The 27,300-nt window shown below is 60.8% G+C and overlaps 4 protein-coding genes across 6 annotated transcripts; 2 read left to right on the forward strand and 2 right to left on the reverse strand.

Moving 5' to 3' along the window:
* The first annotated feature begins 334 nt into the window (after nt 1-334).
* LOC128770594 (synaptic vesicle glycoprotein 2B-like) lies at nt 335-5,865 on the forward strand. 2 transcript variants are annotated; one of them, XM_053885242.1, is made up of 15 exons: nt 335-493; nt 1,212-1,482; nt 1,549-1,775; nt 2,051-2,231; nt 2,346-2,497; nt 2,556-2,689; nt 2,776-2,865; nt 2,933-3,046; nt 3,107-3,195; nt 3,263-3,338; nt 3,411-3,499; nt 3,723-3,856; nt 4,408-4,608; nt 4,669-4,828; nt 4,888-5,227. In XM_053885242.1, exons 2-15 carry the CDS (start codon nt 1,283-1,285, stop codon nt 5,069-5,071), a joined length of 2,031 nt encoding a protein of 676 aa, XP_053741217.1. In that variant the 5' UTR covers nt 335-493; nt 1,212-1,282; the 3' UTR covers nt 5,072-5,227. The 2 variants fall into 2 exon arrangements, with proteins under 2 accessions (XP_053741217.1, XP_053741216.1); XM_053885241.1 differs by lacking the exon at nt 3,723-3,856 and having other exon boundaries at nt 4,888-5,865.
* On the reverse strand, nt 5,813-12,171 carry LOC128771417 (aminopeptidase Ey-like). The gene is made up of 22 exons (XM_053886837.1): nt 12,038-12,171; nt 11,879-11,976; nt 11,653-11,769; nt 11,407-11,593; nt 11,208-11,350; nt 11,005-11,141; nt 10,791-10,917; nt 10,576-10,730; nt 10,404-10,517; nt 10,198-10,341; nt 10,074-10,139; nt 9,953-10,018; nt 9,613-9,871; nt 9,409-9,542; nt 9,294-9,349; nt 6,926-7,073; nt 6,778-6,869; nt 6,614-6,724; nt 6,394-6,561; nt 6,189-6,329; nt 6,045-6,120; nt 5,813-5,983 (listed from the first exon to the last, which is right to left on the reverse strand). The coding sequence occupies exons 1-22, from the start codon at nt 12,169-12,171 to the stop codon at nt 5,813-5,815; spliced, it is 2,844 nt and encodes a 947-aa protein (XP_053742812.1).
* Nucleotides 12,172-12,504: 333 nt separating this feature from the next.
* Nucleotides 12,505-17,364, reverse strand: anpepb.1 (alanyl (membrane) aminopeptidase b, tandem duplicate 1). The gene is made up of 21 exons (XM_053885243.1): nt 16,799-17,364; nt 16,342-16,642; nt 16,131-16,273; nt 15,929-16,065; nt 15,736-15,862; nt 15,530-15,684; nt 15,301-15,414; nt 15,081-15,224; nt 14,922-14,987; nt 14,801-14,866; nt 14,566-14,735; nt 14,430-14,506; nt 14,221-14,354; nt 14,102-14,157; nt 13,860-14,007; nt 13,706-13,797; nt 13,538-13,645; nt 13,307-13,474; nt 13,106-13,246; nt 12,775-12,856; nt 12,505-12,695 (listed from the first exon to the last, which is right to left on the reverse strand). Exons 1-21 carry the CDS (start codon nt 17,085-17,087, stop codon nt 12,540-12,542), a joined length of 2,874 nt encoding a protein of 957 aa, XP_053741218.1. The 5' UTR covers nt 17,088-17,364; the 3' UTR covers nt 12,505-12,539.
* Nucleotides 17,365-20,609: 3,245 nt separating this feature from the next.
* Nucleotides 20,610-27,286, forward strand: dnaaf4 (dynein axonemal assembly factor 4). 2 transcript variants are annotated; one of them, XR_008416612.1, is made up of 9 exons: nt 20,610-20,778; nt 20,853-21,000; nt 21,066-21,199; nt 21,262-21,492; nt 21,569-21,681; nt 21,930-22,083; nt 22,187-22,292; nt 22,360-22,564; nt 27,051-27,286. XR_008416612.1 is itself a non-coding variant. In XM_053886733.1 (8 exons), exons 1-8 carry the CDS (start codon nt 20,656-20,658, stop codon nt 22,473-22,475), a joined length of 1,125 nt encoding a protein of 374 aa, XP_053742708.1. In that variant the 5' UTR covers nt 20,610-20,655; the 3' UTR covers nt 22,476-23,107. The 2 variants fall into 2 exon arrangements, 1 of the variants encoding a protein (XP_053742708.1); XM_053886733.1 differs by lacking the exon at nt 27,051-27,286 and having other exon boundaries at nt 22,360-23,107.
* Nucleotides 27,287-27,300: the final 14 nt, after the last annotated feature.

Consider the following 27,300-nt stretch of genomic DNA (forward strand, 5'->3'; position numbering starts at 1 on the left):
ACTCACTGCTGAGCCACAGCTGACTAACTGGGTCTCAGTTGGGTCCAGAGTCCTGGGTCAGGGGAGCCATATGTTTGGCTGGGGAAAGGGTGATGGCCAGGGGAGGTCCCCACAAGGTTGGGGGGGGGAGTCACATGACCTGATTGACCACTGGGTTTGTGTGGTCCTCACTAGAGTTGTTGTTGTTGTTGTCCAAAGTCAACACATCTGTCACTGTGGGCCGGGCCACTGCCTGGCTCCTCCCACCAGCTCACTTCCTCCTGCCCCTCCCTCACAGATGGTCTGTCCTCACCCTCGCTGCTACACTGATGCCATCGTGAGTGTGTGTGTGAGTGAGTGTGCGTGCGCTGCAGAAGAGGGGGAGGGGGGGCGCCGGGCTCTAATCCTGCTGGGCTCCGCTGCCTCCGACACTGATGCTCTTCATCTCTCACCCATGAACCTCAGGGACGGGAGACGCTGCTGAGACGCTGTCGAGGAGATCGCAACTTTGCTGGTAAGAGTGAAGTTATTTACTCTGATTTGGGCTCCAACCTTTGATCACGGAGAGAGAGACAGAGAGAGAGGAACCAGGTTTCAGGAGCCCAGATATAAATAGATGCAGTTTCATCCTGATGCTGCTGAGGTGCAGCAGACCCACGCTGCAGGGATCACGGCTGGACCGGGGCCGGGTCTGGGAGCAGGACAAAGACCGGGTCCAGGACAGCGACCAAGACCAAGACAGGGAGCAGTCCCGGGTCCAGGACAAGGACCAAGATCAAGACCAAGACCAAGACCAAGACCAAGACTGGGTCCAGGACAGGGACCAGGACAGCGACCAAGACCGAGACAGGGACCATGCAGTGTGAGCAGGAGCCACTTGTCATCCAGCCGACCTGACAGTCACATGATGGCGAGGAGAGGGGAGGGGCTAACAACACCGTGAGCCCCGGTGTGTGTGTGGCAACTTGCATGAGGGTACTTGTGGGGGCCTTTTGCTGGACTGGGTCCCGGTCTGGTCCAGAGTCTTGGTTCATATGTGCGGGGGGGGGAGGGGATGGCCTGGAGCGGTCCTCACAAGCACGTGTGAGTGTGTGTGAGCGAGTGTTCGGAGCAGGTCAACCATCAGAAGTCCACCTGACTCAGCAGCTGCTCGTGGCTTGTTATGGCGCTGCAGCTGCCAGTCCCCCCCCCCCCCTCACCGCAGGTGACCCCAGGCTGTGCTGCGTTCTCAGGTGTCACCCACAGCTGGACCGGAGCCGGGGATGATCCACGCTGAGCCTTGAACGTCTCGCCAGCCAGAGTCATGTCGGAGCCGTACCAGAACAGCTGCCACCAGGCCGGCGACAGCTACCCGCCCGGCTACCAGACGGACGGGCCGCCTCAGGACGAGGACGCCGCCAGCGACGCCACCGAGGGCCGCGACGAGGAGGACCAGATGTACGAGGGCGAGTACCAGGGCATCCCTCATCCCGACGAGGTGAAGGCGGCGCAGCGAGCCGCCCGGTAGGTGCCCCCCGCCCAGAGGCCCCGGGGCCCCCGCGCCTCTCACCACCTCCTCCCGTCTGTCAGGGCCAAGACCGCTGCGGCCGCCGGCGCCCGCTCGGAGCTGGAGGAGCTGTCGGAGCAGTACGAGGACATCATGGAGGACTGTGGACACGGGCGCTTCCAGTGGACCCTCTTCATGGTCCTGGGTCTGGCGCTGATGGGGGACGGCGTGGAGTGCTTCGTGGTGGCCTTCGTGCTGCCCTCGGCAGAGAAGGACCTGTGTCTGTCCCACGCCCAGAAGGGCACGCTGGGTGAGTCTCTCCTCCCTGGGCCTGACTGAGCCTGACTCGCTGGGCTTGACTCGTCTCACACTCACTGCAGCTCACTAAATCTCTGTCACATTAGCTAATGGGACGCATTGCTGCAGGGGGGGGGTGGGGTGGGGCGGGGGGGGGGCGGCGCTTCGTCACCCCGACTCAGCAGATTCTGTCAGACCACGGAGGCTCCGCCCTGAGCGCTAGCGTGTGGGTCTCCCTGCGAGGATCAGGTGACCTGTCCGGGCGGACCTCTGGACGCTTGTGTGCAGGGCTGGTGGTGTTCCTCAGCATGATGGCGGGGGCCTTCCTGTGGGGGGGTCTGGCCGACAAGGCGGGCCGCCGCCGCTGCCTCACTGCGGCGTTAGCCGTCAACTGCGTCTTCGCCTTCCTGTCCTCCTTCGCTCAGGGATACGGCTTCTTCCTCTTCTTCAGACTGCTGTCGGGCATCGGGTAACTCACACGCACCTCTCTGTCCTTGTGAGGACCTCTCCTCAGGTCCTCCACCTGAGGCTGAGCCCCCTGCTGCAGGAGCGATGAATAACACCCGCATCTGCTCACCCGCAGCATCGGCGGCAGCGTCCCCATCGTCTACTCGTACTTCTCCGAGTTCCTGCAGATGGACAAGAGAGGAGAACACCTGTCCTGGCTCTGCATGTTCTGGATGGTGGGCGGGATCTACGCCTCCCTCACCGCCTGGGCCATCATCCCGCGCTCAGGTGAGAACAGTGAAACACGACTGTGTGCCTTCATGGCTTCACAGGTGTGTGTGTTCAGGTTGGGGCTTCAGCATGGGCACGGAGCTCCACTTCCACAGCTGGAGAGTCTTTGTTCTGGTGGCGGCTCTTCCTGCGATCACGTCCCTGGTCGGCCTCACCTTCATGCCCGAGAGTCCTCGCTTCCTGCTGGAGGTGAGTCCAGGTCCAGTCCGGGGCCACACGAGCCTCGCTGTGAGTGGCGTGTGTGTGTGTGTGTGTGTGTGTGTGTGTGTGTGTAGAATGCCAAACATGACGAGGCCTGGATGATACTGAAGCAAGTTCACGACACCAACTGGAGGGCCAAAGGTCAGCCGGAGAAGGTCTTCACGGTGAGTCACGTTGGCGACCACGGTCTCCGGTTTGGTCCCGCGTCGCTGACTCGGCGGCTGGTCTCAGGTGACTCACATCAAAGCTCCCAAGACGGCCGAGGACGAGTTCATCGAGATCCAGGCTGCCACAGGGACCCGGGTGCAGCGCTGGGCCGTGCGCTGGCTGGCGCTCTGCAGACTGGTGAGACGCTTCGGCGCCAGAGTGCTGGGCGGGGTCTGAGCGCTGCCATGTCCCGCGCAGGTGCTGAGGAACGTGGCGTCCCTGCTGTCGGCCGAGTTCCGCCTGGCCACGCTCTTCATGGCCATCGTCTGGTTCTGCATGGCCTTCAGGTGAGCGGGCGGCTCCGGCTCCGGCTCCGGCACCAGCTCCGGCTCCCACCCTCTTCTGTCTCTGCAGCTACTACGGTTTGTCCGTCTGGTTCCCCGACATGATCAAACACCTCCAGCGACAAGAGTACCAGGCCAAGGTCAAGGTTGGTGACCCCTGATCCGCTGCACCTCCCAAACTCCAACAAACCCTGAACCTGCTGCCTGATGTTCTCCAGCTCTTCCACGGAGAGCAGGTCCACCACTTCACCTTCAACTTCTCCCTGGAGAACCAGATCCACAGAGAGGGTCAGTTCGTCCATGACAAGTGAGTCAGCAGCGGCCCCTGGCCTGCCCCTGTCTGGTGATGGGTCAAAGGTCGGCCAGAAGTGCGATGAGGGACCCTCATCTGCTTCAGTCGCCTGACTTCTATTCTGGCCGCAGAAATCAGCCGCTTCTGGTTCTGCTTCCTGCTGCGATAGAAGTCCGTGACTCCTCTGCTCTGCTCTGCTCTGTGTGTGTGTGTGTGTGTGTCCATCCTGCCGCCGTAGGTTCATCAACATCGAGCTGAAGTCAGTCACGTTCGAGGACTCTCTGTTCGAAGACTGTCACTTTGAGAACATCAGGTCCGCAGACACGCTGTTTCGGAACTGCACCATCCGCTCCTCCGTCTTCTACAACACAGGTGGGTCCAGAGCAGCGTCTGAAGACCCGCCGCCGCCGCCGCCGCCGCTCATCTGTGCTTCATCAGCATGTTGACCTTTGACCTTTACACCGGACTGCTGCTGCCGATCACCGGTCACCATCACATGCACTGAGCACGATGAGACCTCCTGTGGTGATGGCGTCTCCGTCTCCCTGAGAAAGGCTGCTCATCCAGCTGGGTGAAACGAAGGATCATTTCTTATCACTCCGAATGTGGCGCTGGGAGCGGCGGCTGTTGCTCAGCCTCAGCTGGAACCAGCGCTCTCACTGTCATGAGCCCAGAAAACTCTCCGTCAAGTTTCATTTGAAGGCGCTTCCCTGCGCAGCGTTGTCCCCTGCATGTGCTGCAGGATGCTAACTAACGTGCTGCTGCTGAGTGAGCGGGGCTTCACCGGAGCGACGTCACGCCTGATGGGCTGTGGTGATCGGCCCATCATGACAGCTGACCGATCCCTGGTTTACTCGGCTTCCCGCGGCCGAGCTCCGTCTTGACGCGGGACCCTGACCGGGCGAGGTGGCGTCTCGTTGCAGACCTGCGGCAGGAGCGGTTCGTGGGGTGCAGGATGGAGAACAGCAGCCTGGAGCGCGGCCGGCGCGGCTGCCAGCTGGAGGCGCTGGAGCAGAGCGACGTCCTCATCTACCTGGTCAGCTTCCTGGGCAGTCTGGCCGTCCTGCCCGGCAACATCATCTCGGCTCTCTTCATGGAGAAGGTCGGCCGAGTCAAGATCATCGGTGAGGGCTCCCGGCCGCCCCGTCTCCGCGGCGCTGCGCTCACTGACCCCTGTTCCTCAGGTGGCTCCATGCTGGCGTCGGCCGGCTGCTGCTTCCTTCTCTTCCTGAGCTTCAGCCAGGCGGCCATCATCGCTCTGCAGTGCCTCTTCTGCGGCGTCAGCGTGGCGGCCTGGAACGGCATCGAGGTGGTGACGGTGGAGCTCTACCCCACCTCCAAGAGGTCTGTGTCCTCTCTGGCCAGCGCCCCCTCTTGGTCTGACGCCTCTCTCCGTCTCGCAGGGCCACAGCCTTCGGCGTCCTCAACGCGCTGTGCAAACTGGCGGCGGTGCTCGGCAGCGCCATCTTCGCCGGCTTCGTGGGAGTCACCACGGTGGTTCCCATCCTGCTGTCCTTCGCCGCGTTGGTGTGTGGCGGCCTGGTGGCGCTGAGGCTCCCCGACACCCGGGAAAAGATCCTCCTGTGAGCCGCGATGCGGCGGGAGGACGAGGGGCTCGCGGAGAGCGGGTTCACCGGGGTGGACTCGGAAGCGTCTTCCATCAGAGCATGAGCCTCCAAATACCGTCCGTGCTCATGTTGGACAGTAACGCCGTTCATTTTCCCGAAACACTGTTGACTTCCAGGTGTGTCCTCGCAGCATCCTCCCGCTGACGCCTCCGTGGTCGTGCTCCCTACTGTGCTCCGCTCCTTCTCTTCCCTCCGTGGTGTGCACGTGACGGACCTGGTCCTCTGAGACCGAGCCCTGGGCCGAAGTGTGAGCGCAGCCTGCATGTCTGTCCGTGTCTGGACTCCTGGGAGTCCTGCACGTGAGTCTCCGGCGTGAGAGACCTTGTCTTCACCAGCCACTCTGCTCAGGGAGCGCGTCTGAGGGGCTGGTTCTGGTGGGACTCCCGAGCGCAGCAGGTGAGGCTCGTCGTCCTCCGCCGGCCGCTGCTGCCAGTCGTGTGTCGAAGACGCCATTGTTGTGTTGGAATCGCTGTCAGAAAACCTGTGTGTTGCTTCCGTGTGTCGTCCGTCTGCTGGGCCAATAAAGAGCTTGACCGGAGCGCGTGTCCCTGCACTCTCCATGGGGCAGCGACCCCACCTCCTCACCCAGGTCTGAGCCCGCAACCACACGTGCGTCAGCCGTGACATCGAGGGAAGAAGACACAGGTGGAAGAGAGCAAAGCCTTTACTGAAACCAGGAGCAGGGGAGGAGACCTGCGGGTCACCGGAGGTCAGGACTGAGGCCAGCCTGACCAGCCAGCCAGTCCCACACCAGCTGCTGGTTCTTCTGCCGCCACTTGATGTTGGACCTGCTTCTCTCCACGGCCTGCTCCACGGCCAGAGAGGCCGGGTCCAGCCCGGCAGAGCCCAGCTGCTCCACCAAGTCCTGCAGCTGCAGAGGAGACGCCAGCGTGAGCTCCTGGAGCCCACCACGGCGGCCGGCGGGGTCTCACCTGCCGGAGCTGCTCCGGGGTGGAGAACCTGGCGGTGACGCCGCCGATGATGGAGGCGAAGGATCCGGCGCCGTAGCTGCAGACACGGCGACGTCACGACGGGCCCGCAGGCTCCGCCCCCCTGCCCCGCCCCCCACAACTCACTCCGTCAGCATGTAGTTCCAGTGGGTCCTCACAAAGTCCCAGGCCAGGTCCTGCCCCACGCAGTTGCTGGCCACGGACGTGATGAGCGCGGCGGCGTCCTGCTTCCGTATCAGGCCTGGATCCAAGGCGTAGGAGAGGAGCCTGCTGAGTCAGAGCACAGCGTCACCCGGGTGTCGGCCTCCCGCGCTTCCTTCAGTCATGTGACCTCCTCAGCCGCCGCGTGTCGGCGCTGCACGCCAGTGGCCCCAGCAGCCGGCTGGCCTCGCTGGCTGACGCCGCCTTCTGGAACTGCAGCCAGACGAAGTCCCACTCGGCCTCGCCGCCCGCCGCCACCGCGCTGCAGGAGACCGCCGCCCGCAGGTTGGGGTGGATGCTGCGGACGCAGAGCTCAGGACTCGGGGGCAGCGGGGCGAGGACGCACTCACGTGTTGCGCTCAGGCTCCTCCATCCAGCGGCGGAACCAGGCGGAGGTCAGGCTCAGACACTCGGCCACGCCGGTCTGGCACGCCACGCGGACGGCGTTCACCTGGTTGGACCTGCGCGACAGCTGTGAGGGTGCGATCATGTGACCGAGGGCGGGAACACTCACTGGTCGCTGTGTTTGTCTGGAATCTCCGTCCAGTTGCAGGTCAGGACTTTGAAATGGAGGAAGAGCGGCGTCACCAGCCGCTTCAGGTACTCCTGCACGACAGCAGAGTCACCTCCAGACCTGCCTCACAGGAGCCCGGCCCCAGTACCTGCAGGGGCCCCAAGACCTCCGTCTGGTCCAGCATAAGGCTGTAGTACTGCAGGTTGTCCAGGGCCGACTGCCAGGGGGCGTAGTCCCGTTCCTCAGACAGGTAGGTGGTGGACCTCAGCGCCAGAGTGGTGGACACCAGCTGAGCTCTGGACAGAGACACAAGCTGCTGACACCAGCGCAGAGAGTCTCACCTGCAGGGAGGGAGAGTCTCACCTGCAGGGAGGGAGGGACTCACCTGCAGGGAGGGAGAGACTCATCTGCAGGGAGGGAGGGACTCACCTGCAGGGAGGGAGGGACTCACCTGCAGGGAGGGAGGGACTCACCTGCAGGGAGGGAGAGACTCACCTGCAGGGAGGGAGGGACTCACCTGCAGAGAGGGAGAGACTCATCTGCAGGGACGGAGAGACTCACCTGCAGGGAGGGAGGGACTCACCTGCAGGGAGGGAGAGACTCACCTGCAGGGAACGAAGAGACTCACCTGCAGAGAGGGAGGGACTCACCTGCAGGGAGGGAGAGACTCACCTGCAGGGAACGAAGAGACTCACCTGCAGAGAGGGAGGGACTCACCTGCAGGGAGGGAGAGACTCACCTGCAGGGAGGGAGAGACTCACCTGCAGGGAACGAAGAGACTCACCTGCAGAGAGGGAGGGACTCACCTGCAGGGAGGGAGAGACTCACCTGCAGGGAAGGAAGAGACTCACCTGCAGAGAGGGAGGGACTCACCTGCAGGGAACGAAGAGACTCACCTGCAGAGAGGGAGAGTCTCACCTGCAGGGAACGAAGAGACTCACCTGCAGAGAGGGAGGGACTCACCTGCAGGGAGGGAGAGACTCACCTGCAGGGAGGGAGAGACTCACCTGCAGGGAACAAAGAGACTCACCTGCAGAGAGGGAGGGACTCACCTGCAGGGAGGGAGAGACTCACCTGCAGGGAGGGAGAGTCTCACCTGCAGGGAGGGAGAGACTCACCTGCAGGGAGGGAGAGACTCACCTGCAGGTAGGGAGGGACTCACCTGCAGAGAGGGAGAGACTCACCTGCAGGGAGGGAGAGACTCATCTGCAGGGAGGGAGAGACTCACCTGCAGGGAACAAAGAGACTCACCTGCAGAGAGGGAGGGACTCACCTGCAGGGAGGGAGAGACTCACCTCCAGAGAGGGAGGGACTCACCTGCAGGGAAGGAAGAGACTCACCTGCAGAGAGGGAGGGACTCACCTGCAGGGAGGGAGAGACTCACCTGCAGAGAGGGAGGGACTCACCTGCAGTGAGGGAGAGACTCACCTGCAGGGAGGGAGAAACTCACCTGCAGGGAGGGAGAGTCTCACCTGCAGGGAGGGACTCACCTGCAGGGAGGGAGGGACTCACCTGCAGGGAGGGAGAGACTCACCTGCAGGGAGGGAGGGACTCACCTGCAGGGACGGAGAGACTCACCTGCAGGGACGGAGTGTCTCACCTGCAGGGAGGGAGAGACTCACCTGCAGGGAGGGAGAGACTCACCTGCAGGGAAGGGAGAGACTCACCTGCAGAGAGGGAGAGACTCACCTGCAGGGAGGGAGAGACTCACCTGCAGGGAACGAAGAGACTCACCTGCAGAGAGGGAGGGACTCACCTGCAGGGAACGAAGAGACTCACCTGCAGAGAGGGAGAGACTCACCTGCAGGGAGGGAGAGACTCACCTGCAGGGAACGAAGAGACTCACCTGCAGAGAGGGAGGGACTCACCTGCAGGGAGGGAGAGACTCATCTGCAGGGAAGGAAGAGACTCACCTGCAGAGAGGGAGGGACTCACCTGCAGGGAACGAAGAGACTCACCTGCAGAGAGGGAGAGTCTCACCTGCAGGGAACGAAGAGACTCACCTGCAGGGCGGGAGGGACTCACCTGCAGGGAGGGAGAGACTCACCTGCAGGGAGGGAGAGACTCACCTGCAGGGAACAAAGAGACTCACCTGCAGGGAGGGAGAGACTCACCTGCAGGGAACGAAGAGACTCACCTGCAGGGAGGGAGGGACTCACCTGCAGGTAGGGAGGGACTCACCTGCAGGGAGGGAGAGACTCACCTGCAGGGAGGGAGAGACTCACCTGCAGGGAGGGAGAGACTCACCTGCAGGGAACAAAGAGACTCACCTGCAGAGAGGGAGAGACTCACCTGCAGGGAGGGAGAGACTCACCTGCAGGGAACAAAGAGACTCACCTGCAGGGAGGGAGAGACTCACCTGCAGGGAACAAAGAGACTCACCTGCAGGGAACAAAGAGACTCACCTGCAGAGAGGGAGAGACTCACCTGCAGGGAACGAAGAGACTCACCTGCAGGGAGGGAGGGACTCACCTGCAGAGAGGGAGGGACTCACCTGCAGGGACGGAGTGTCTCACCTGGCCAGGTTGAAGGCGTCGTCCATCAGCTGCGCCCGGTTCATCGGTGGAATCATCTGGGAGGCAGCGGTGAGTTCCAGCAGCAGATAGTGAGGGGGTGACCTCCATCACCCACCTTGTGATCGACCCGCAGCTGATCCAGGAGCCGCTCCCAGTTTCCCGGGTCGTAGTTGACTCTGTAGAACCCCGTCACGTCGATGTTGGCCAGGACCCAGCCGCCGTCGCTGCTGCGCATCTCCGCGTTGACATCTGAGGACCAGGGGATCAGACTCCACCACTCACGGCCCGCGCCCCGTCGCCGCTCAGGTCCGGTCCGTACCGGTCTTGCCCAGCAGCCACCACAGCTCCTTCCGCCTGCCGCCGGACCTCTGATCCGTCCACCGGACTGGAATCATCCACTCATACCTGTATGGAGACGGGGCCGCCACCTGGGAGTCCGGCTCCAGCAGGAAGCGACTCTGAGAAACGACTCCCGAGGCCGTGTCTATGGTGAGCACCGGGAAACCCATCTGGAGAACCCAGCGGTTGACGATGTCATGGAGCGGCCGAGGGAGGCGGATCCTGTTGGCCTCCACTGCCTGTGGTGAAGAGGGAGGAGCCTGGATGTCTCCACTTCCTCGTGCCTCCTCCGCTGCCCCCGCGACACCAGACTGACTCACCTGCTGGAGATGGCGCCACAAGTCACTTCCCACCGTGTTGTTGTAGGTGAAGTGGTGGAGGTAAGTCTGGAGGAAGAGACGCGTGAGGCACGGCATCATGTGAGCTGCTGCTGAGACCTACGCTGAGGCCCTGGACGAAGACCGGCTCGGACAGGAAGTCGGACAGCATCCTCAGCACGGCGGCGCCCTGGCGAGACCAGAGACACAGGAAGCTCCTGACGCCACCGCGAGGACCCGGGCCTCACCTTGCTGCAGGAGATGGCGTCGAACTGCGCACTGATCTGCTCCGGCAGCTCCACGCTGTCTTCGTCCGACGACAGCGGGTGGGAGGAAACCAGAGCGTCCACGGCGAACGCTCTGTGGATGTCGTCCAGAAGAATCAGGTCTTTCTGGAAGCCACAGAAGGATTTAGCGGCGGGCAGAATGGTGAGGCGAGCGCCGGTCGCCTCACCAGGTCCCAGTCCGGTTCTGCCCGGTCGGCGCCCAGGTAGGACAGGTAGGAGGCCAGTCCCTCGTTCAGCCAGACCTCGTTCCACCAGCGCAGCGTCACCAGGTTCCCGAACCACTGGAGCAGGAGGGAGCAGCGTCAGAGAGCCGTCAGCGGGGCCCGGAGCCACGCTCACCATGTGGGCCAGCTCGCGGGCCATGGTTCTCGCCACGCCTTCCTTGTTCCTGGTGGATGAGGTCTCGGGCGAGTAGAGCAGGTTGCTCTCTCGGTAGGTGACCAGACCCCAGTTCTCCATCGCCCCGCAGGAGAAGTCCGGCAGAGCGATCTGATCTGGGGTGGGAGGCAGGTGTCCGTGAAGTGACCGGACCCTTCCGGGGGCCACGCACGCACCTGACTTGCTCAGAGGGTACGAGACGTTGTAGTAGCTCTGGAAGAAGTCCAGGAGCGGCCCGGTCAGCTGCAGAGCGTAGTGGCCCTGCCCCTGCTGGATAGCTCTCTGGCGGGCCCAGATCCGGACCTGACGACCGGCACACACAGAAGGGACAGAACCTGAGCGCCGCCCTGGCTGACACCGGGCCCCGGGGCCCGACCCCCTCTCAGTTACCAGCGTGTCTCCCTGCTGCTCGCGGACCTGGGCGAAGTCCGAGACCACCACGGCCAGCAGGTACGTGGACATTCTCCTGGTGGGCTCAAAGGTGGTCCGCGTCACCGCCACGCCGTCGACCGTCGTGTTGACCACCTCTGGAAGCGGACGGAGCAGGCGTGGCGTGAACTCTCTCGGGGTCAGGGGTCACCATCTCCACTCACCTGCCTCCAGGCCGCTGGACAGCGCCACGGTGCCCGGCGGGTGGAGCAGCGTCAGGCGGAAGACGGCCTTCATGGCCGGCTCGTCCAAACACGGGAAGGTCTTCCTGGCGTGAGTGGGGTGCATCTGAGACGCGGCCACCACCCTGGGGAGGTCAGCGGTCAGAACGGCAGCCCAGGCCAGCACGTGCGCGGCGCCTACTTCTGGACTCCGTCCTCCTGGTACTGGCTGCGGTAGAGTCCCGCCGGATGGTCGGCCAGCTCTCCCGCGAACTGGCTGAGCAGCTGGTAGGTCTGACCTTCTCTCAGCCTGCCGTGCAGCTGCAGAACCAGCAGCTGGGTCTGCGCCTGCAGCCAGGAGGAGCGGACGCCCGGAGCGGAGCCTCCACCTGCAGAAGAGCCGGGCACGCGTGAGAGGGTTCTGGAGCGGGCGGAGGTTTGGCCTGACCTGAGGCCAGCAGCGCCGCCAGCTGCTGGTTCTGCTGCAGGGTGTAGTTGAGCTTGTGGGAGTGGAGCAGGATCAGGTCGGTCTCCTCCACACACTGGAACTCCAGCGTCGATGTTCCTGCTCAGCACCGCACACACACACACACACACACACACACACACCCAGCTGACTGGGCTGGAGCCGGACGGCGGGCTGGTGACCCCCGACCCCGCCTCACGCCAGTCACCTGTGAAGACGTAGCGGCCGGTGTCCGGGTCGGGCGTGAGGCGCGGCCACAGCGTGACGTTGTAGGAGCGGGGCGCCAGCGCGGCGGGGAGACGGTGCCTGGAGGCCGCACTGTGGTCAAGGCCGGTCCGTCACATGACCTGCGGCGCCGCCGACCTACCTGTGCCACGGAGCCGTGGCGTCACGGGCCCCGGTCAGGGCCAGAGTCCACAGCGTGACGATGGTTGCCACGGACGCGAGGCCCAGAAGCAGGCAGAGAACACGCGGCGTGCTGACTCGGCAGCTCTTGGCCATGTCGGGCGGCGGCAGATCGCGACTGAGGACCTTCCTCTGGAGTCCAGAGAAGCAGAAGTCAGCCCTGATAAGGACGGACCGTCCTGATAAGAGCCTGGGAACTCGGGCGGCTCGCTGTGGTCCCAGGGAGGGGCCTGACCTCACTTCCTGTCTCTGTCTGCCAGAGGTGAGAGGTCAGGGCTGGGCGTCTGAGCCTCAGCTCAGCTCTCGAGGTCATGTGACTGGAGGAGACGCTTGGTTCACAACGCACTTTATTCTCAGTGCCACCAACATCGACACAATCAATCTCAACACAAACGCATGGATTTATTTACAGAAAAGTCGCTCGCCGACAATAAATACAGGTGAAGAGCGACGACCCTCCCACTTCACGGCTCGGCCTCGGCCTCAAACCAGGCCAGGACCTCCACCTGGTTCTCCTGGATCCACTTCATGTTGCCCAGGGTCCTCTCGATGGACTGCTCCACCGCCAGAGTGCCGGAGCCGAAGCCCACCGCGCTGTGGTCGTCCTTGAACTGCTGCAGCTGTCACACACACACACGCGCGCGGTGGTTACGGGTGGACCACGCTGCGGGGGCTCGGCCAGCGCCGCGGCTCTGGTACCTGCTGCAGCTCGAACTGGCTGGAGAAGCGTTCAGTCACGCCGTTGATGAGGTTGGAGAAGGAGAAGGAGCCGCCGCCGTACCTGCCACAGCAGCACACGTGAGCCGGCGCCGTCACATGGCCTCCGCCGATAAGGAAGCGCCGGCGTCAGCGGAGCCAGGCCAATAAAGACTTGTGTAACCACGCCATCTGTTTTACGGCCTCAATAAAGTGTCTTTCATCGGAGGGAGGAAATCAGAGCCAACAAACATGGAAACTGCGGCGCCAAGGCCGGCGTGTCGCACTCGAGGACCAAAGGTTTGAGGCCCGGGCCCGAACGTCACCTACTTACTGTGTGAAGATGTAGTTCCAGTTGGCCCGGATGAAGTCCCAGGCCAGAGACTGGCCCACTACATTGCTGGCCACGTAGACGATGGTGGAGGTGGCGTCCTGCTTGCGCACCATGTCGGGCTGCAGCGTGTATTGCAGGTACCTGCGCCAGAGCGAGCGTGTCAGAGCGAGCGCGTCCGAGCGAGCGCGGGCCAGCAGCCACCTGTTGAGCAGCCAGGGCTGTCGGGTGCAGGCCAGAGCCGAGCGCAGCTTGTCGGCTTCGATGGCGATGGTCGAGGTCTTAAACTGCTCCCAGGCGAAGTCCCACTCCTCCACGCCGCCGGCCGCAATGGCGTTGCAGTACACGGTGGAGCGCAGGTTCGGGTGGATCCTGAAGACACAACAACGAGTGGGTTGAGGCAGCGACTCGGGCGGGGCAGGGGGGTCAACTGACGGGTTCCGTCCGGTCGTCATCCACTCGCCGAACCAGGTCTTGGCCAGGGTCTGACACTCGTCCAGTCCGGTTCTGCAGGCCAGACTCAGCGCGGTCACCTGGTTGTACCTGTGGGAGGAAACATGAGTCACTCTGGAGGAGTCTCGGCTGACGTGAGCCTTGACTCACTGGTCCATGTGTTTCTTTGGTACTTGGCTCCAGTTGCCTGTCATCTCCTTGTAGTAGTTGAAGAGCGGAGTCACCTGCTTCCTCAAGTAGTCCTGAAGAGACAGAAACCACCTGATGACCACCTGGAGGCCGGCGACCAGACTGCAAGTCTCACCTGCATGGGTCCATACACCTCGCTGCGGTCGAACATCAGGTAGAAGAAGTCCAGGTTGTTCAGAGCGGACTTCCAGGGCAGGTAGTCCCGCTCCCCGTGCAGGTACTGGGTGGTCCTCAGAGCCAGGAGGGTGCTGATGTGCTTGGCCCTGCAGGGGCCACAGCAGAGGCCTTGTAAGACTGGACGGGCCCCGGGCCCCGGGCCCCGGCCCCCGACGCGCGGCCCCTCCTGAGGTCACCCACCTGGCCAGGTTGAAGGCGTCGTCCACCAGCTGAGCTCTGTTGATGACTGGGATGTGCTGCGGGGAGGAGGACACGCCGTGAGTCGGCGCCGCAGGTCGGCCTGAGGCGGGGCGGCCTACCGTGTGATTGGCGCTCAGAACCCCCAGCAGTCGCTCCCAGTTCTGCTCGTCGTAGTTGACCCGGTAGTAGCCCACCACGTCGGTGTTGCCCAGGACCCAGTCGCCGCCCGACGCCTTCATGGCGGCGATGGTCTCTGCAGAGACACCCGTCAGGATCCACTGGTCCTCACGCGCCACTCACCGCTCAGGTCCAGGCTGGAGGAACTCACTTGACTTGGAGTCCAGCCACTCCTCCGTCTGCGGGGCGCCGGACTTCATCCACTTGATGGGAACGATCCACTCGTATCTGAGGGGAAGCACAGGCGTCACCGGGACCAGAAGCAGAGCGCAGAAGGCTTGACGCACTTGAAGTCAGACGGCACGGTCACTTCTGAGTCGGGGTTCAGCAGGAAGTGCCGCTGGGAGACCTCTCCATTGGTGGTGTTGATCTTGACCACGGGGAAGCCCATCTGCAGCACCCACCGGTCCATGATGTCGTGCACCGTGCCCGGGAGCTTGGTGCCAGCAGGAACGGCCTGAAGAGGGCGGCGAAGGGAGGGCGCGTGAGGAGGGAAGGGGCCGCCGTTGAGGCTCAACTTGCCTGCTGCAGGTGGTCCCAGAGGTCCGTGTAGACGGTGTTCCCAAAGGCAAATGCATCCAGGTAGGTCTGCGTGGGAACAGGAGGCATCAGTTCTGTCCGCTGACTCCAGAAGCAAACTCACCTTCAGTCCCTGCGTGAAAACCTCCTCAGTGAGGAAATCGGACAGCATCCTCAGCACCGACGCCCCCTGGAGGGAGACACAGGCGTTAGCGACAGCTGGCGAGCACACTGACGTGGCAAGGCGCCGCAGGTGAGAAGGCACCGCGTCGGAATGTGCTACCTTGCTGTAAGAGATGGCGTCGAAGAGCTCGCTGATCTGCGCGGGCTTCATGATGTCCTCCTCTTTGGAGGACAGGGGATGAGAGGAGGCCAGGGCGTCGATGGCAAACACTCGGTGGACGTCGCCCAGAACGATGAGATCTTTCTGTGGGGGCAGGGTGGAGCAATCTGAGCCTGGGGCTCCGTCACTTCCCCAGGCGCGCGACAGGTTCTGGACTCACCACGTTCCAGTCCGGCTCAGCGTGGTCCGCTCCCAGGTACTCCACGTAGGAGGCGAAGCCTTCGTTCAGCCACAGGTCATTCCACCACTTCAGGGTCACCAGGTTCCCGAACCACTGCGGAGGCGGACGTCAGTGAGGAAGGGGAGCGCTGGGTTCCAGCGGGCGGGTCGGCCGGCCGGGTGCAGAAGAGAGAAGTGGGTCTGGGACCGAGCTGCGGGGCTGGACTCACCATGTGCGCCAGCTCGTGGGAGATGATGGAGGCGATCCTCTCCTTGTTGGAGTTGGAGGAGAAGGACTCGTCGTAGAGCAGCGCCGTCTCCCGGTACGTGATCAGGCCCCAGTTCTCCATGGCGCCGGCGTTGAAGTCGGGCAGAGCGATCTGGTCTGGAGGGGAGAGTCAGAGCCAGGCGCTCCGGGCAGCAGCGCAGGACTCACCAGACTTGGGCAGGGGGTACGTGGAGTTGTAGTAGTCCTGGAAGTACTTGAGGATGGGACCAGTTATGTTGAGGGCGTACGCCCCCTGACCTGCATCGATGGCGGGTTTTCGGGCGTAGATCCGGATCTGAGGACAGAGACGGGAGCGTCAGTCACGTGCAGTCGCAGAGGCCACGCCCGACGCGTCTCTCACCGCAACGTTGTTCACTTCGTTGCTGATGTGGCCGAACTCGCTGACGATGAAGGCGAGCAGGTAGGTGGACATCTTCTCAGTGGGATCGAAGACCGTTCTCTGGACCTTCTCCCCGTCCACGACCTCCTCGGTGGACTCTGTCGGAGACCGGACCGCGTCAGACCTGGTGCTGGGGCTGGGTCCAGCTGAGTCTGGAGCTCACCTCGCGCCTGTGCGTTGGACAGCGCCACCGTGCCGCGGTCGTGGATCAGGGTGATGTGGAAAACGGCTTTCATGGCGGGTTCGTCGAAACAGGGGAAGGCCTTCCGCGCGTCGGTGGGCTGCATCTGGGTGGTGGCCAGGACCCTGCGACGCAGCAGCACAACACAGCGTCTGGTTCCGCCTCCTTCCCTCCACTTCCACAACTCACGTACTTCTTCGTTCCGTTCTCCATGTACTCGCTGCGGTAGAAGCCGCCCAGGTCGTCGGCCAGCTCCCCGGTGAAGACGGTGCGCAGCTGGTACCGACCCTTCGTCATTTTGCCGTCCAGCTGCAGGACCAGGTACTGGGTCTCCTCCTGCTGCCAGGACTTCAGGATGGCCGGAGCTTTGGCACCAGGGCTTAGTGCCACCAGCGTGGCCATCTGGTTGTTGGTGGCGGTGTAGTTGAGCTTGTTGGAGTGGATCAGGATCAGGTCGGTCTCCTCCACACACTCAAACTCCACCGTGGAGTCACCTGAGGACACGGCAGACCTTCACCATTCATTCATTCATTCATTCATTCATTCAGCAGCTCTGCATCGTCACAAGGGACTCGTCTCAGCGAGTCAGAGAAACCAAGTCGCCCAGACCGACGGCAGCAGCCGGCAGAGCCTGGTGCTCTGATACTCACCTGTGAAGATGTAGAGTCCGGTGTTGGTGTCGGGGGTCAGCCGCGGCCACAGCGTCAGGTTGTAGGTGACGGGCACCAGGGTCTTGGGCAGCCGGTACTGGTCCCAGAGATGCGTGGACGGAGGGACGGTGGGTTTGACCGGGACGTCGGTGGGAAGGACCACGTTGTTGTTGTTGGCCTTCTCCTGAGCGTAGACCACACTGAGCGCGATGATGGTGGCCACCGCCGCCACAGCCAGGACCCCCAGCCCCGCCGCCACAGCCTTGCTGACGAAGAAGCCTTTGCCCATGACACCGACCAGAGCTCAGCACCACAACTGTGAGAGCCGCAGCCAGCGACGCTGGTATTTGTAGAGGCATCCTGGTGACACATTAACTACCAGGAGCTGCCAGCTCTGACTGCACTCCCACTTCCCTCGCTCCTCTCCTCGTGTTCCCCCTCTCCTCGTGTTCCCTCTCTCTCCTCCTCATGTTCCCTCTCTCCTTGTGTTCCCTCTCTCCTTATGTTCCCTCTCTCCTCATGTTCCCTCTCTCCTTGTGTTCCCTCTCTCCTTATGTTCCCTCTCTCTCCTCCTCATGTTCCCTCTCTCCTCATGTTCCCTCTCTCCTCATGTTCCCTCTCTCCTCGTGTTCCCTCTCTCCTCAGGTTCCGTCTCTCTCCTCCTCGTGTTCCCTCTCTCCTCAGGTTCCCTCTCTCTCCTCCTCATGTTCCCTCTCTCCTCAGGTTCCCTCTCTCCTCGTGTTCCCTCTCTCCTCAGGTTCCCTCTCTCTCCTCCTCATGTTCCCTCTCTCCTCGTGTTCCCTCTCTCCTCAGGTTCCCTCTCTCCTCGTGTTCCCTCTCTCCTCAGGTTCCCTCTCCTCCTCATGTTCCCTCTCTCCTCGTGTTCCCTCTCTCCTCAGGTTCCCACTCTCTCCTCTCCTCATGTTCCCTCTCTCCTCGTGTTCCCTCTCTCCTCAGGTTCCCACTCTCTCCTCCTCATGTTCCCTCTCTCCTCGTGTTCCCTCTCTCCTCAGGTTCCCTCTCTCTCCTCCTCATGTTCCCTCTCTCCTCGTGTTCCCTCTCTCCTCAGGTTCCCACTCTCTCCTCTCCTCATGTTCCCTCTCTCCTCGTGTTCCCTCTCTCCTCAGGTTCCCACTCTCTCCTCCTCATGTTCCCTCTCTCCTCGTGTTCCCTCTCTCCTCAGGTTCCCACTCTCTCTCCTCCTCATGTTCCCTCTCTCCTCAGGTTCCCTCTCTCCTCAGGTTCCCTCTCTCCTCCTCATGTTCCCTCTCTCCTTGTGTTCCCTCTCTCCTCATGTTCCCTCACTCCCCTCAGTAGAAGAACGATGTGTTCCCATGTCAGTGGGTGATGGCTGACCTCCTCTCAGATCTTTGCTGCTTGGAGCCTCATGTTTATCGTCTACACTTTGACCTCATCAGGTTTTTATAGAGGAGAAGATCTTTACCCTGCTCTCTACTAAACGGAAGATAAGATAAAGATCTTCCGTTTATGGCTCCCCACAACCTGCTGAGTCAAGCCATCCGCATCCCCTCAGCGAGACTCGTGCGTCGCAGGGTCGGGTTCAAAGTCAAGCGCAGGTCAGTGTTACACAAGTGAAGCTGTCAGCACGAGTGGTGCCAAGGGCCAGTCTGAGGCAGCGCCACAGCCCAACAGGGTTCACCACCTTCACCTGCCGTGTGCGGGGCCTTGTGAGGCTGGACTTGTCTGGACCAATGCCTTCCTGTGGGGGCCGTCCCCACAAGGTGAGGCCTCAATCTGAGGGTTCAGATGTCAAAAGAACCGGAGTCCTGGTCCAGGTGAGCCATGTGTTGAGGGCCAGAGGCCGGGGAAAGGGTGACAGCCAGCAGGAGGTCAGCATAGATACAGGACGTGTGTGTGTGTGTCTCCCCTCAGGAGCATGAAGCAACATGGAGCTGGTGGGGCCGGTTGAAGATTCACCCTCCGCCCTCTGACTCTGTGGGAGAGAGAGAGAGAGAGAGAGTGTCAACTGCTCTATCTTCACTTGTGGGGACCAATGCTTCACAAAACACCTCCTTGTGAGGACCTTATGACTTTGGGGGAACAGTTGGAGGATGAAGACTAACAACAATGAAGAATAACAAGGATAAAATAATAGGACAGAGAGGTGTCTGGTGGTCACTGAGCCCCACGAGCCAGGAGGAACCAGCAGGAACCAGCAGGAACCAGCAGGAACCAGGAGGAACCAGGAGGAACTAGCAGGAACCAGCAGGAACCAGGAGGAACCAGCAGGAACCAGCAGGAACCAGCAGGAACAAGGAGGAACCAGCAGGAACCAGCAGGAACCAGGAGGAACCAGCAGGAACCAGCAGGAACCAGCAGGAACCAGCAGGAACCAGCAGGAACCAGGAGGAACCAGGAGGAGGTCTCCCTCAGGAGCCAGTTGTCCAGGAGAGTGGAGATTCCTCAGGTCTGTAACAGCTTTATGGAGTCCAGAGGTCACGACACCGACACACCTGCCAGTCCTTATCGCCCCAATGAGCACCAGCGCAGGCTCCGCCCACAGGCGGGATCCTTATCTCACTTCCTGTGGCCTTCAGCACATGACACGACAGCTGGAGACAATGATGGTGATGAAGATGATGAAGATGATGATGTTGATGATGATGATAATGTGATGAACATGAAGATGATGAAGATGATCATGATGATGATGATGATGATGATGATGATGATGAAGATGAAGAAGATGAAGAAGATGAAGATAAAGATGAAGAAGATGAAGATGAAGATGAAGATGATGACGCTGATGAAGATGAAGATGAAGATAAAGATGAAGAAGATGAAGATGAAGATGAAGATGAAGAAGATGAAGATGAAGATGAAGATGATGATGACGCTGATGAAGATGAAGATGAAGAAGATGAAGATGAAGATGAAGAAGATGAAGATGAAGATGAAGATGAAGAAGATGAAGATAAAGATGAAGATGAAGATGAAGATGATGAAGATGAAGATGAAGATGATGACGCTGATGAAGATGAAGATGATGAAGATGAAGATGAAGATGAAGATGAAGATGAAGATGATGAAGATAAAGATGAAGAAGATGAAGATGAAGATGAAGATGATGACGCTGATGAAGATGAAGATGAAGATGAAGATGAAGATGATGAAGATGAAGATGAAGATGAAGATGAAGAAGATGATGATGACGCTGATGAAGATGAAGATGAAGAAGATGAAGAAGACGAAGATGATGAAGATGAAGATGAAGATAAAGATGAAGAAGATGAAAATGAAGAAGATGAAGAAGACGAAGATGAAGAAGATGAAGATGAAGAAGATGAAGATGATGATGACGCTGATGAAGATGAAGATTAAGATAAAGATGAAGATGATGACGCTGATGAAGATGAAGATGAAGATAAAGATGAAGATGATGAAGATGATGATGACGCTGATGAAGATAAAGATGATGAAGATGAAGATGAAGATGATGGTGATGAAGATAAAGATGATGAAGATGATGAAGATGAAGATAAAGATGAAGATGATGAAGATGATGATGACGCTGATGAAGATAAAGATGATGAAGATGAAGATGAAGATGATGGTGATGAAGATAAAGATGATGAAGATGATGAAGATGAAGATGAAGATGATGGTGAGGATGAAGATGAAGGATTTACGGAGCTTCTCTCCCGCCACCACCATCCCTGACTATGACGTGAAACCCAGTCGCCAGAAGGACCAGCGTTTCAGTCACGAACTTTTCTTTTCCGACCGACACGAACGCAACACGCGGTTGCCAGGACGACGGGGGCCAAACAAAGGCAGCGCGTGGTGACGTCACTCGGAGGAGCCGACTTGTGGAGACGGACGCGGAACGAGAGAAGATGCCGCTGCTGGTCACGGACTTCAGCTGGAGCCAGACCCAGTCCCACCTGCACGTGCGAGTCCCGCTCAGAGGCGCCGCGGCCGCCCGGGTGGACTTCCTGCTGACGGAGCGCTACCTGAAGGTGAGACCGCGGCCCGCCGGCGACTCCTCCCGGCCCGAACTCGAGTCCCGAACTCGGTGCTTGTCCCCGCGCAGGTGCACTTCCCGCCCTCCCTGCTGGAGCTCTTCCTGTTTGAGCCCGTCGACGAGGCTCGGAGCTCAGCGAAGGTCTCCGGCGGGGTGGCCGTCCTCACTCTGGCCAAGAAGAGCGCCGCCCACTGGCAGCAGCTGACGGCAGCGGCGTGTGAGGAGCTCCAGCCCTCCAGCTGGAAGGAGCATCTCTGAGCTTCTTCTCCTGCCGTGTTGCAGTGGACAAGGAGCAGCAGCGGGACCTGAGGGAGAAGGCTCTGCTGGAGCACCAGGCCCAGGTGGCCGCCGGCGCCGCGGCCCGGGCCCAGAAGAAGCAGGCGGACAGGAAGCTCTCGCTGAAGACCATGATGCAGGTGAGTTGGAGCAGGAGCTCTGAGCTGCGCTGGGACCTTCAGCTGCTGCCCATGTGTTCCAGCTGGAGGGCGAGCAGAGGGAGCACATCCAGCAGCTGAAGGACCAGGAACGGGCCAGAACCTCAGCAGAACTGCAGGCCTGGCAGGAGAAGCAGAGAAGCTCGGCCCACTCCCGTCAGGCTCCCAGCGCCGCACCCCCTGCTCCCAGAGTGCCGGGACACATCCTGGTCTCCTTCACGCCGCGAGTCTTCCCCACGGCGCTGCGAGAGTCGCGCGTGGCCGAGGAAGAGGAGGTGGGTGTGCTGGTCCCCGCGGCTCTAACTCTAACCCTAACCCTAACCCGCCTGACGTCTCTCTCTGTCCGCTCAGTGGCTGAGGAAGCAGGCGCAGGCGCGGCGAGCGCTGGCCGGCGAGGACGCCGCCGAGCTGCCGGACCTGAGCCAGCAGGAGAGGAGTCCGGACTGGCTGAAGGAGAAGGGAGAGTGAGTCTCCTCCTCCTCCTCTCCTCCTCTCCTCCTCTCCTCCTCCTCCTCTCCTCCTCCTCTCCTCCTCTCTCCTCCTCTCCTCTCCTCCTCCTCTCCTCCTCCTCCTCCTCCTCCTCCTCCTCTTCCTCCTCCTCTCCTCTCCTCTCCTCCTCTCCTCCTCCTCCTCTCCTCCTCCTCCTCCTCTCCTCCTCCTCCTCTCCTCCTCCTCTACTCCTGGCTGCTCTTCATCACCTCTGTGTCCACAGCAAGTGCTTCGCCAGCGGAAACTTCCAGGCGGCACTCAACGCCTATGACCTGGCCATCCGCCTCAACCCGCGCCTCCCTGCCCTGCACTCCAACAGAGCAGCCTGCCACCTCAAGCTGCACAACTTCCACAAGGTCGTGGAGAGTTCGTCCAGGGTGGGTGTCCCCGCAGCAGAGGCGTCTCGACCGCTGTCACTCACCTGTCTCCTCCTGTGTCTCCTCACCTGTCTCCTCACCTGTGTCTCCTCTCGTGTCTCAGGCTCTGGACCTCCTGACTCCAGAGGTCAGGGACAACGCGGCGGCCCGAGCTCGAGCTCACGTGCGACGAGGCTCAGCCTTCTGTCAGCTGGAGCTCTTCGCTGAAGGTGGGACTCTCTCGTCGTAGTTGGGGTAGGAGGTAGCGACTTGCAGCGACCTGGCGTGTCTCCACAGGACTGCTGGACTTCCAGGCGGCTCTGAAGATCGAGCCCAACAACCGAGCGCTGCAGTGTGACGCCCAGAAGATCCGAGACATCATCCAGGGGACCACAGACGCTGGAGCCTGCTGAGCCGGTGGGTCGCTGGCGCCACCGAGTGGACCGATGTGGAACATCCTCCTCCTCCTCCTCAGTCTCAAGTCGGTTGCATGATTGAGCTGGTGAGGAACATTCTGAATAAAACGTGTCATATTTTGAGCGAGAAACACTGTGGTGAGCTGGGGGAGAAGAAGAAGGAGGAGGAGGAGGTGTCACATGACCCTGGAGCTTTGTTTCCTCGAGGTCTCATGCTGAGTGGGTCTGAAGAACAGGTTGAGGTCTGGTGATGACGGGAAGATCTCAGCGATCCCGCTTGACTGAAGTGGCCTCGGTCACGCGACTCTCCAGCTGGACCAGGCCAATGGCCAGGCCAGCAGAGGGCGCGCTCTGTCTCCAGTCTGAGGGGCCTGTGAGAGCGCCAGAGAGGCCTCCATCTCATGTGGAGTTAATCCTCCCTGAGAGCTTCACTGACCCGCCCCACACTTGAGGTGCTTGGTCTCCTCAAGTCTTTCTTCTGCCTCTGGTGGCGCTGCCCCACATCTGATGAGGAGCTTAGCAGTGTCTGCGTGTGGTCCACCCTCAGCAGCCACTGTGGAGAGACCATGTGACCCTGACCTGACCTGACATCATCGCCGCCCTCCGAGGACACGCCGCATAGCTGCGAAGACGCTCAGCGACTCCTCTCTTCCTCCTCCGCTCCCAGTCTGTTCTCCAGCGCCTCCTCCTCTCCTCCTCCTCTCCTCTCCTCTCCTCTCCTCTCCTCTCCTCCTCCTCCTCCTCTCCTCCTCCTCTCCTCTCCTCCTCCTCTCCTCTCCTCTCCTCTCCTCTCCTCTCCTCCTCCTCCTCCTCCCCTCCTCCTCTCCTCTCCTCCTCCTCTCCTCCTCCTCTCCTCCTCCTCCTCTCCTCCTCCTCTCCTCCTCCCCTCCTCCTCTCCTCTCCTCTCCTCCTCTCCTCTCCTCCTCCTCTCCTCCTCTCCTCCTCTCCTCTCCTCCTCCTCTCCTCCTCCCCTCCTCTCCTCTCCTCCTCCTCTCCTCTCCTCTCCTCCTCCTCCTCCTCTCCTCTCCTCCTCCTCTCCTCCTCTCCTCCTCTCCTCTCCTCCTCCTCTCCTCCTCCCCTCCTCTCCTCTCCTCCTCCTCTCCTCTCCTCTCCTCCTCCTCCTCCTCTCCTCCTCCTCCTCCTCCCCTCCTCCTCTCCTCTCCTCCTCCTCTCCTCCTCCTCTCCTCCTCCTCCTCTCCTCCTCCTCTCCTCCTCCCCTCCTCCTCTCCTCTCCTCTCCTCCTCTCCTCTCCTCCTCCTCTCCTCCTCTCCTCCTCTCCTCTCCTCCTCCTCTCCTCCTCCCCTCCTCTCCTCTCCTCCTCCTCTCCTCTCCTCTCCTCCTCCTCCTCCTCTCCTCTCCTCCTCCTCTCCTCTCCTCCTCCTCTCCTCTCCTCCTCCCCTCCTCTCCTCTCCTCCTCTCCTCTCCTCCTCCTCCTCCTCCTCCTCTCCTCTCCTCCTCCTCTCCTCTCCTCTCCTCTCCTCCTCCTCCTCCTCTCCTCTCCTCCTCCTCTCCTCTCCTCCTCCTCTCCTCCTCCTCCTCCTCCTCTCCTCCTCCTCCTCCTCTCCTCCTCCTCCTCCTCTCCTCCTCCTCCTCCTCTCCTCTCCTCCTCTCCTCCTCCTCCTCTCCTCCCCCTCCTCCTCTCCTCCCCTCCTCTCCTCCTCCTCTCCTCTCCTCCTCTCCTCCTCCTCCTCTCCTCCCCCTCCTCCTCTCCTCCCCTCCTCTCCTCTTCCTCTCCTCTCCTCCTCTCCTCCTCTCCTCCTCCTCCTCTCCTCCCCCTCCTCCTCTCCTCCCCTCCTCTCCTCTTCCTCTCCTCTCCTCCTCTCCTCCTCTCCTCTCCTCCTCTCCTCCTCCTCCTCTCCTCTCCTCCTCTCCTCTCCTCCTCCTCTCCTCTCCTCTCCTCCTCTCCTCTCCTCTCCTCTCCTCCTCTCCTCTCTCCTCTCCTCTCCTCCTCCTCCTCCTCCTCTCCTCTCTCCTCTCCTCTCCTCCTCCTCCTCCTCCTCTCCTCTCCTCCTCTCCTCCTCCTCCTCCTCCTCTCTGTCCAGCTGAATAACCACTAAAGGTAAATGAGAGCATAATGACACTGCGCTGACACACAAAACCCTCATTGGACACGCAGCCCTCTGCCTAATGAGCTGGAAAGCTCTTCACACACCCAGGTGGTGGCATGTCAGAAACAGACCATAGTGATGATGAGGTGGCCGTCTGAGCCGGTGTGAATACCAAAGTGCACGATGGAGTCCGGGGTCAGCGTGGTGCAGCCGCGGGGCTCTTTTGTTGGCCCCGGCCCCCGTGCCAGCTTCCTCTCAGGTAGATCCACCATCATGCCTCAGTGGCTCCTTTCTCTTCAGAGTCACGGCTCCTGGTGACCAGTCAGCAGGAGCAGGTGGACGCACCATGTGACCCGGCCATGTTGTGGCTCAGCTGTTAGCTGCTAGCCTTGATTCAGACGTTCCAACTCTTCAGTCCTGCTGCCCCTCAATGTTCCGTCACCTCTCCTTCACTTCCATCACTCCTCTGTCACTCCTGCATTTCTCCTCCGTCACTCCTCCATCACTCCTGCATTTCTCCTCTGTCACTCCTGCATTTCTCCTCCGTCACTCCTGCATTTCTCCTCCGTCACTCCTGCATTTCTCCTCTGTCACTCCTCCATCACTCCTGCATTTCTCCTCCATCACTCCTGCATTTCTCCTCTGTCACTCCTCCATCACTCCTGCATTTCTCCTCTGTCACTCCTGCATTTCTCCTCCGTCACTCCTGCATTTCTCCTCCGTCACTCCTGCATTTCTCCTCCGTCACTCCTGCATTTCTCCTCTGTCACTCCTCCATCACTCCTGCATTTCTCCTCCATCACTCCTGCATTTCTCCTCTGTCACTCCTGCATTTCTCCTCCATCACTCCTGCATTTCTCCTCCGTCACTCCTGCATTTCTCCTCTGTCACTCCTCCATCACTCCTGCATTTCTCTTCCATCACTCCTGCATTTCTCCTCCGTCACTCCTCCATCACTCCTGCATTTCTCCTCCGTCACTCCTCCATCACTCCTGCATTTCTCTTCCATCACTCCTGCATTTCTCCTCCGTCACTCCTCCATCACTCCTGCATTTCTCCTCCGTCACTCCTCCATCACTCCTGCATTTCTCCTCCATCACTCCTGCATTTCTCCTCTGTCACTCCTGCATTTCTCCTCTGTCACTCCTGCATTTCTCCTCCATCACTCCTGCATTTCTCCTCCGTCACTCCTCCATCACTCCTCCGTCACTCCTCCATCACTCCTGCATTTCTCCTCCATCACTCCTGCATTTCTCCTCCGTCACTCCTGCATTTCTCCTCCATCACTCCTGCATTTCTCCTCCGTCACTCCTCCATCACTCCTGCATTTCTCCTCTGTCACTCCTGCATTTCTCCTCTGTCACTCCTGCATTTCTCCTCCATCACTCCTGCACTTCCCAACAGACAGAGGCGTCTTGGGGCTTGAGTGTGACTGTGGCCTCACGTCAGCACCAGAGCTCTGCTCCTCTGAGGAGAGCGACGTGGTGTTTTCCTTCACGGCTCCACCAACCTTCAACTGGAGTTAATTAGTCTTTTCAGCAGCGTGAATGAGTTCATTGATGAAGGAGGACTGTAAACAGCCCCATTATGCCCTCATCTCTGGGTGGGAGGAGCCTGGCGGGTCGTGTCCAGAGTCCTGTCGAGGGGCTTCACCCTCTGGAGAGCCTCCTCACCCCGGCACCTGCCTGGAGGCGACCATCGGGGGGCGCTGGTGAGTCCGACAGCAGCCGGAGAGGAGGCCCTCGCCGAGCTCCGCACCGAGTCTCTTCCTGCTGCTCCGGTCCGCACGCCGCGCTGCAAGCCTCGGTGGAGTGGAGAAGACATGAATATTGATGGAGAGCAGAGGCGGCCGCTGTGAGCGCGGCGGCCGGTGGCCAGTCACGTAGCCGCGTCCTTCAGACTGGCGTCTCTCAAGCGGCTGAAAAGCAAAACCATTAACGCAGCACAATACGAGGAGAGAAGGTCTCACGGGACAAAGCAGCGTTTTGGAGAAGCATGAGGTGAAGTGGAGTCGAGCTGTTCATGATCTGCACACCATCCGGGGGATTAGACTCCCCCCCCCCGCCGCCCCCCAGTCTGGGGGCGCTGGGGCGAGGCGCACCTGCAGGAAGCTCCTTTCTGAGGAAGACCCCCGTGAAATCAGCTGAGGGGTGACCGTGAGGGAGCAGTGAACCTGCAGCGCTCCACATCAGACGCGGGAGCGCCTGGACCCGACCCGCTCGCTCGCTCGCTCCGTCTTCTCCAGTCTGAGGTCTGGAAACCTTCGTCCAAGCCTCAAAGGAGCCTGATATGAAACCAGGGATCCTGCTGACTCGGCCTTTATGCTGCCGTCTGACCGTGTCTGTGTGTGTGGGGGGCTGGGGGGGGTGACTTCAGTCCATGTGAAATTATCAAAGAAAGCAGAAACAGGAAGTGAAGTGAAAGACCCTCACGCTGGGGTCATCACCATAATCTGTGTGTGTGTGCGTGCGTGTTCCCAGTGAGACCCAGCAGATGAGGACACTTCAGTCCTGCTGTCTTTCAGGATGAAACCCAACCTCACTGGGTCCCGTCCTGCTTCAGAGGGGGAGAGGCTGGGGTCAGACAGGGTCCTCACCAGCAGAGCGAGACAGGCCAACAGCCGCTGCAGGACTCACGGTGGAGCGGCTCGCTCCACTTCCTGTCTGGAGACTCCGTCTTGTCTGCATCTGGAGCTGCAGCACGGTCACCTCCGCTCGTCCTCCCTGAAACCTGAGGATGGCGCCCACATCAAAACACAAATCAGGCCTTTATTC

This window comes from Synchiropus splendidus, chromosome 14 (assembly GCF_027744825.2).
Source record: "Synchiropus splendidus isolate RoL2022-P1 chromosome 14, RoL_Sspl_1.0, whole genome shotgun sequence".
In the NCBI taxonomy this organism is placed as follows: Eukaryota; Metazoa; Chordata; class Actinopteri; order Syngnathiformes; family Callionymidae; genus Synchiropus; species Synchiropus splendidus.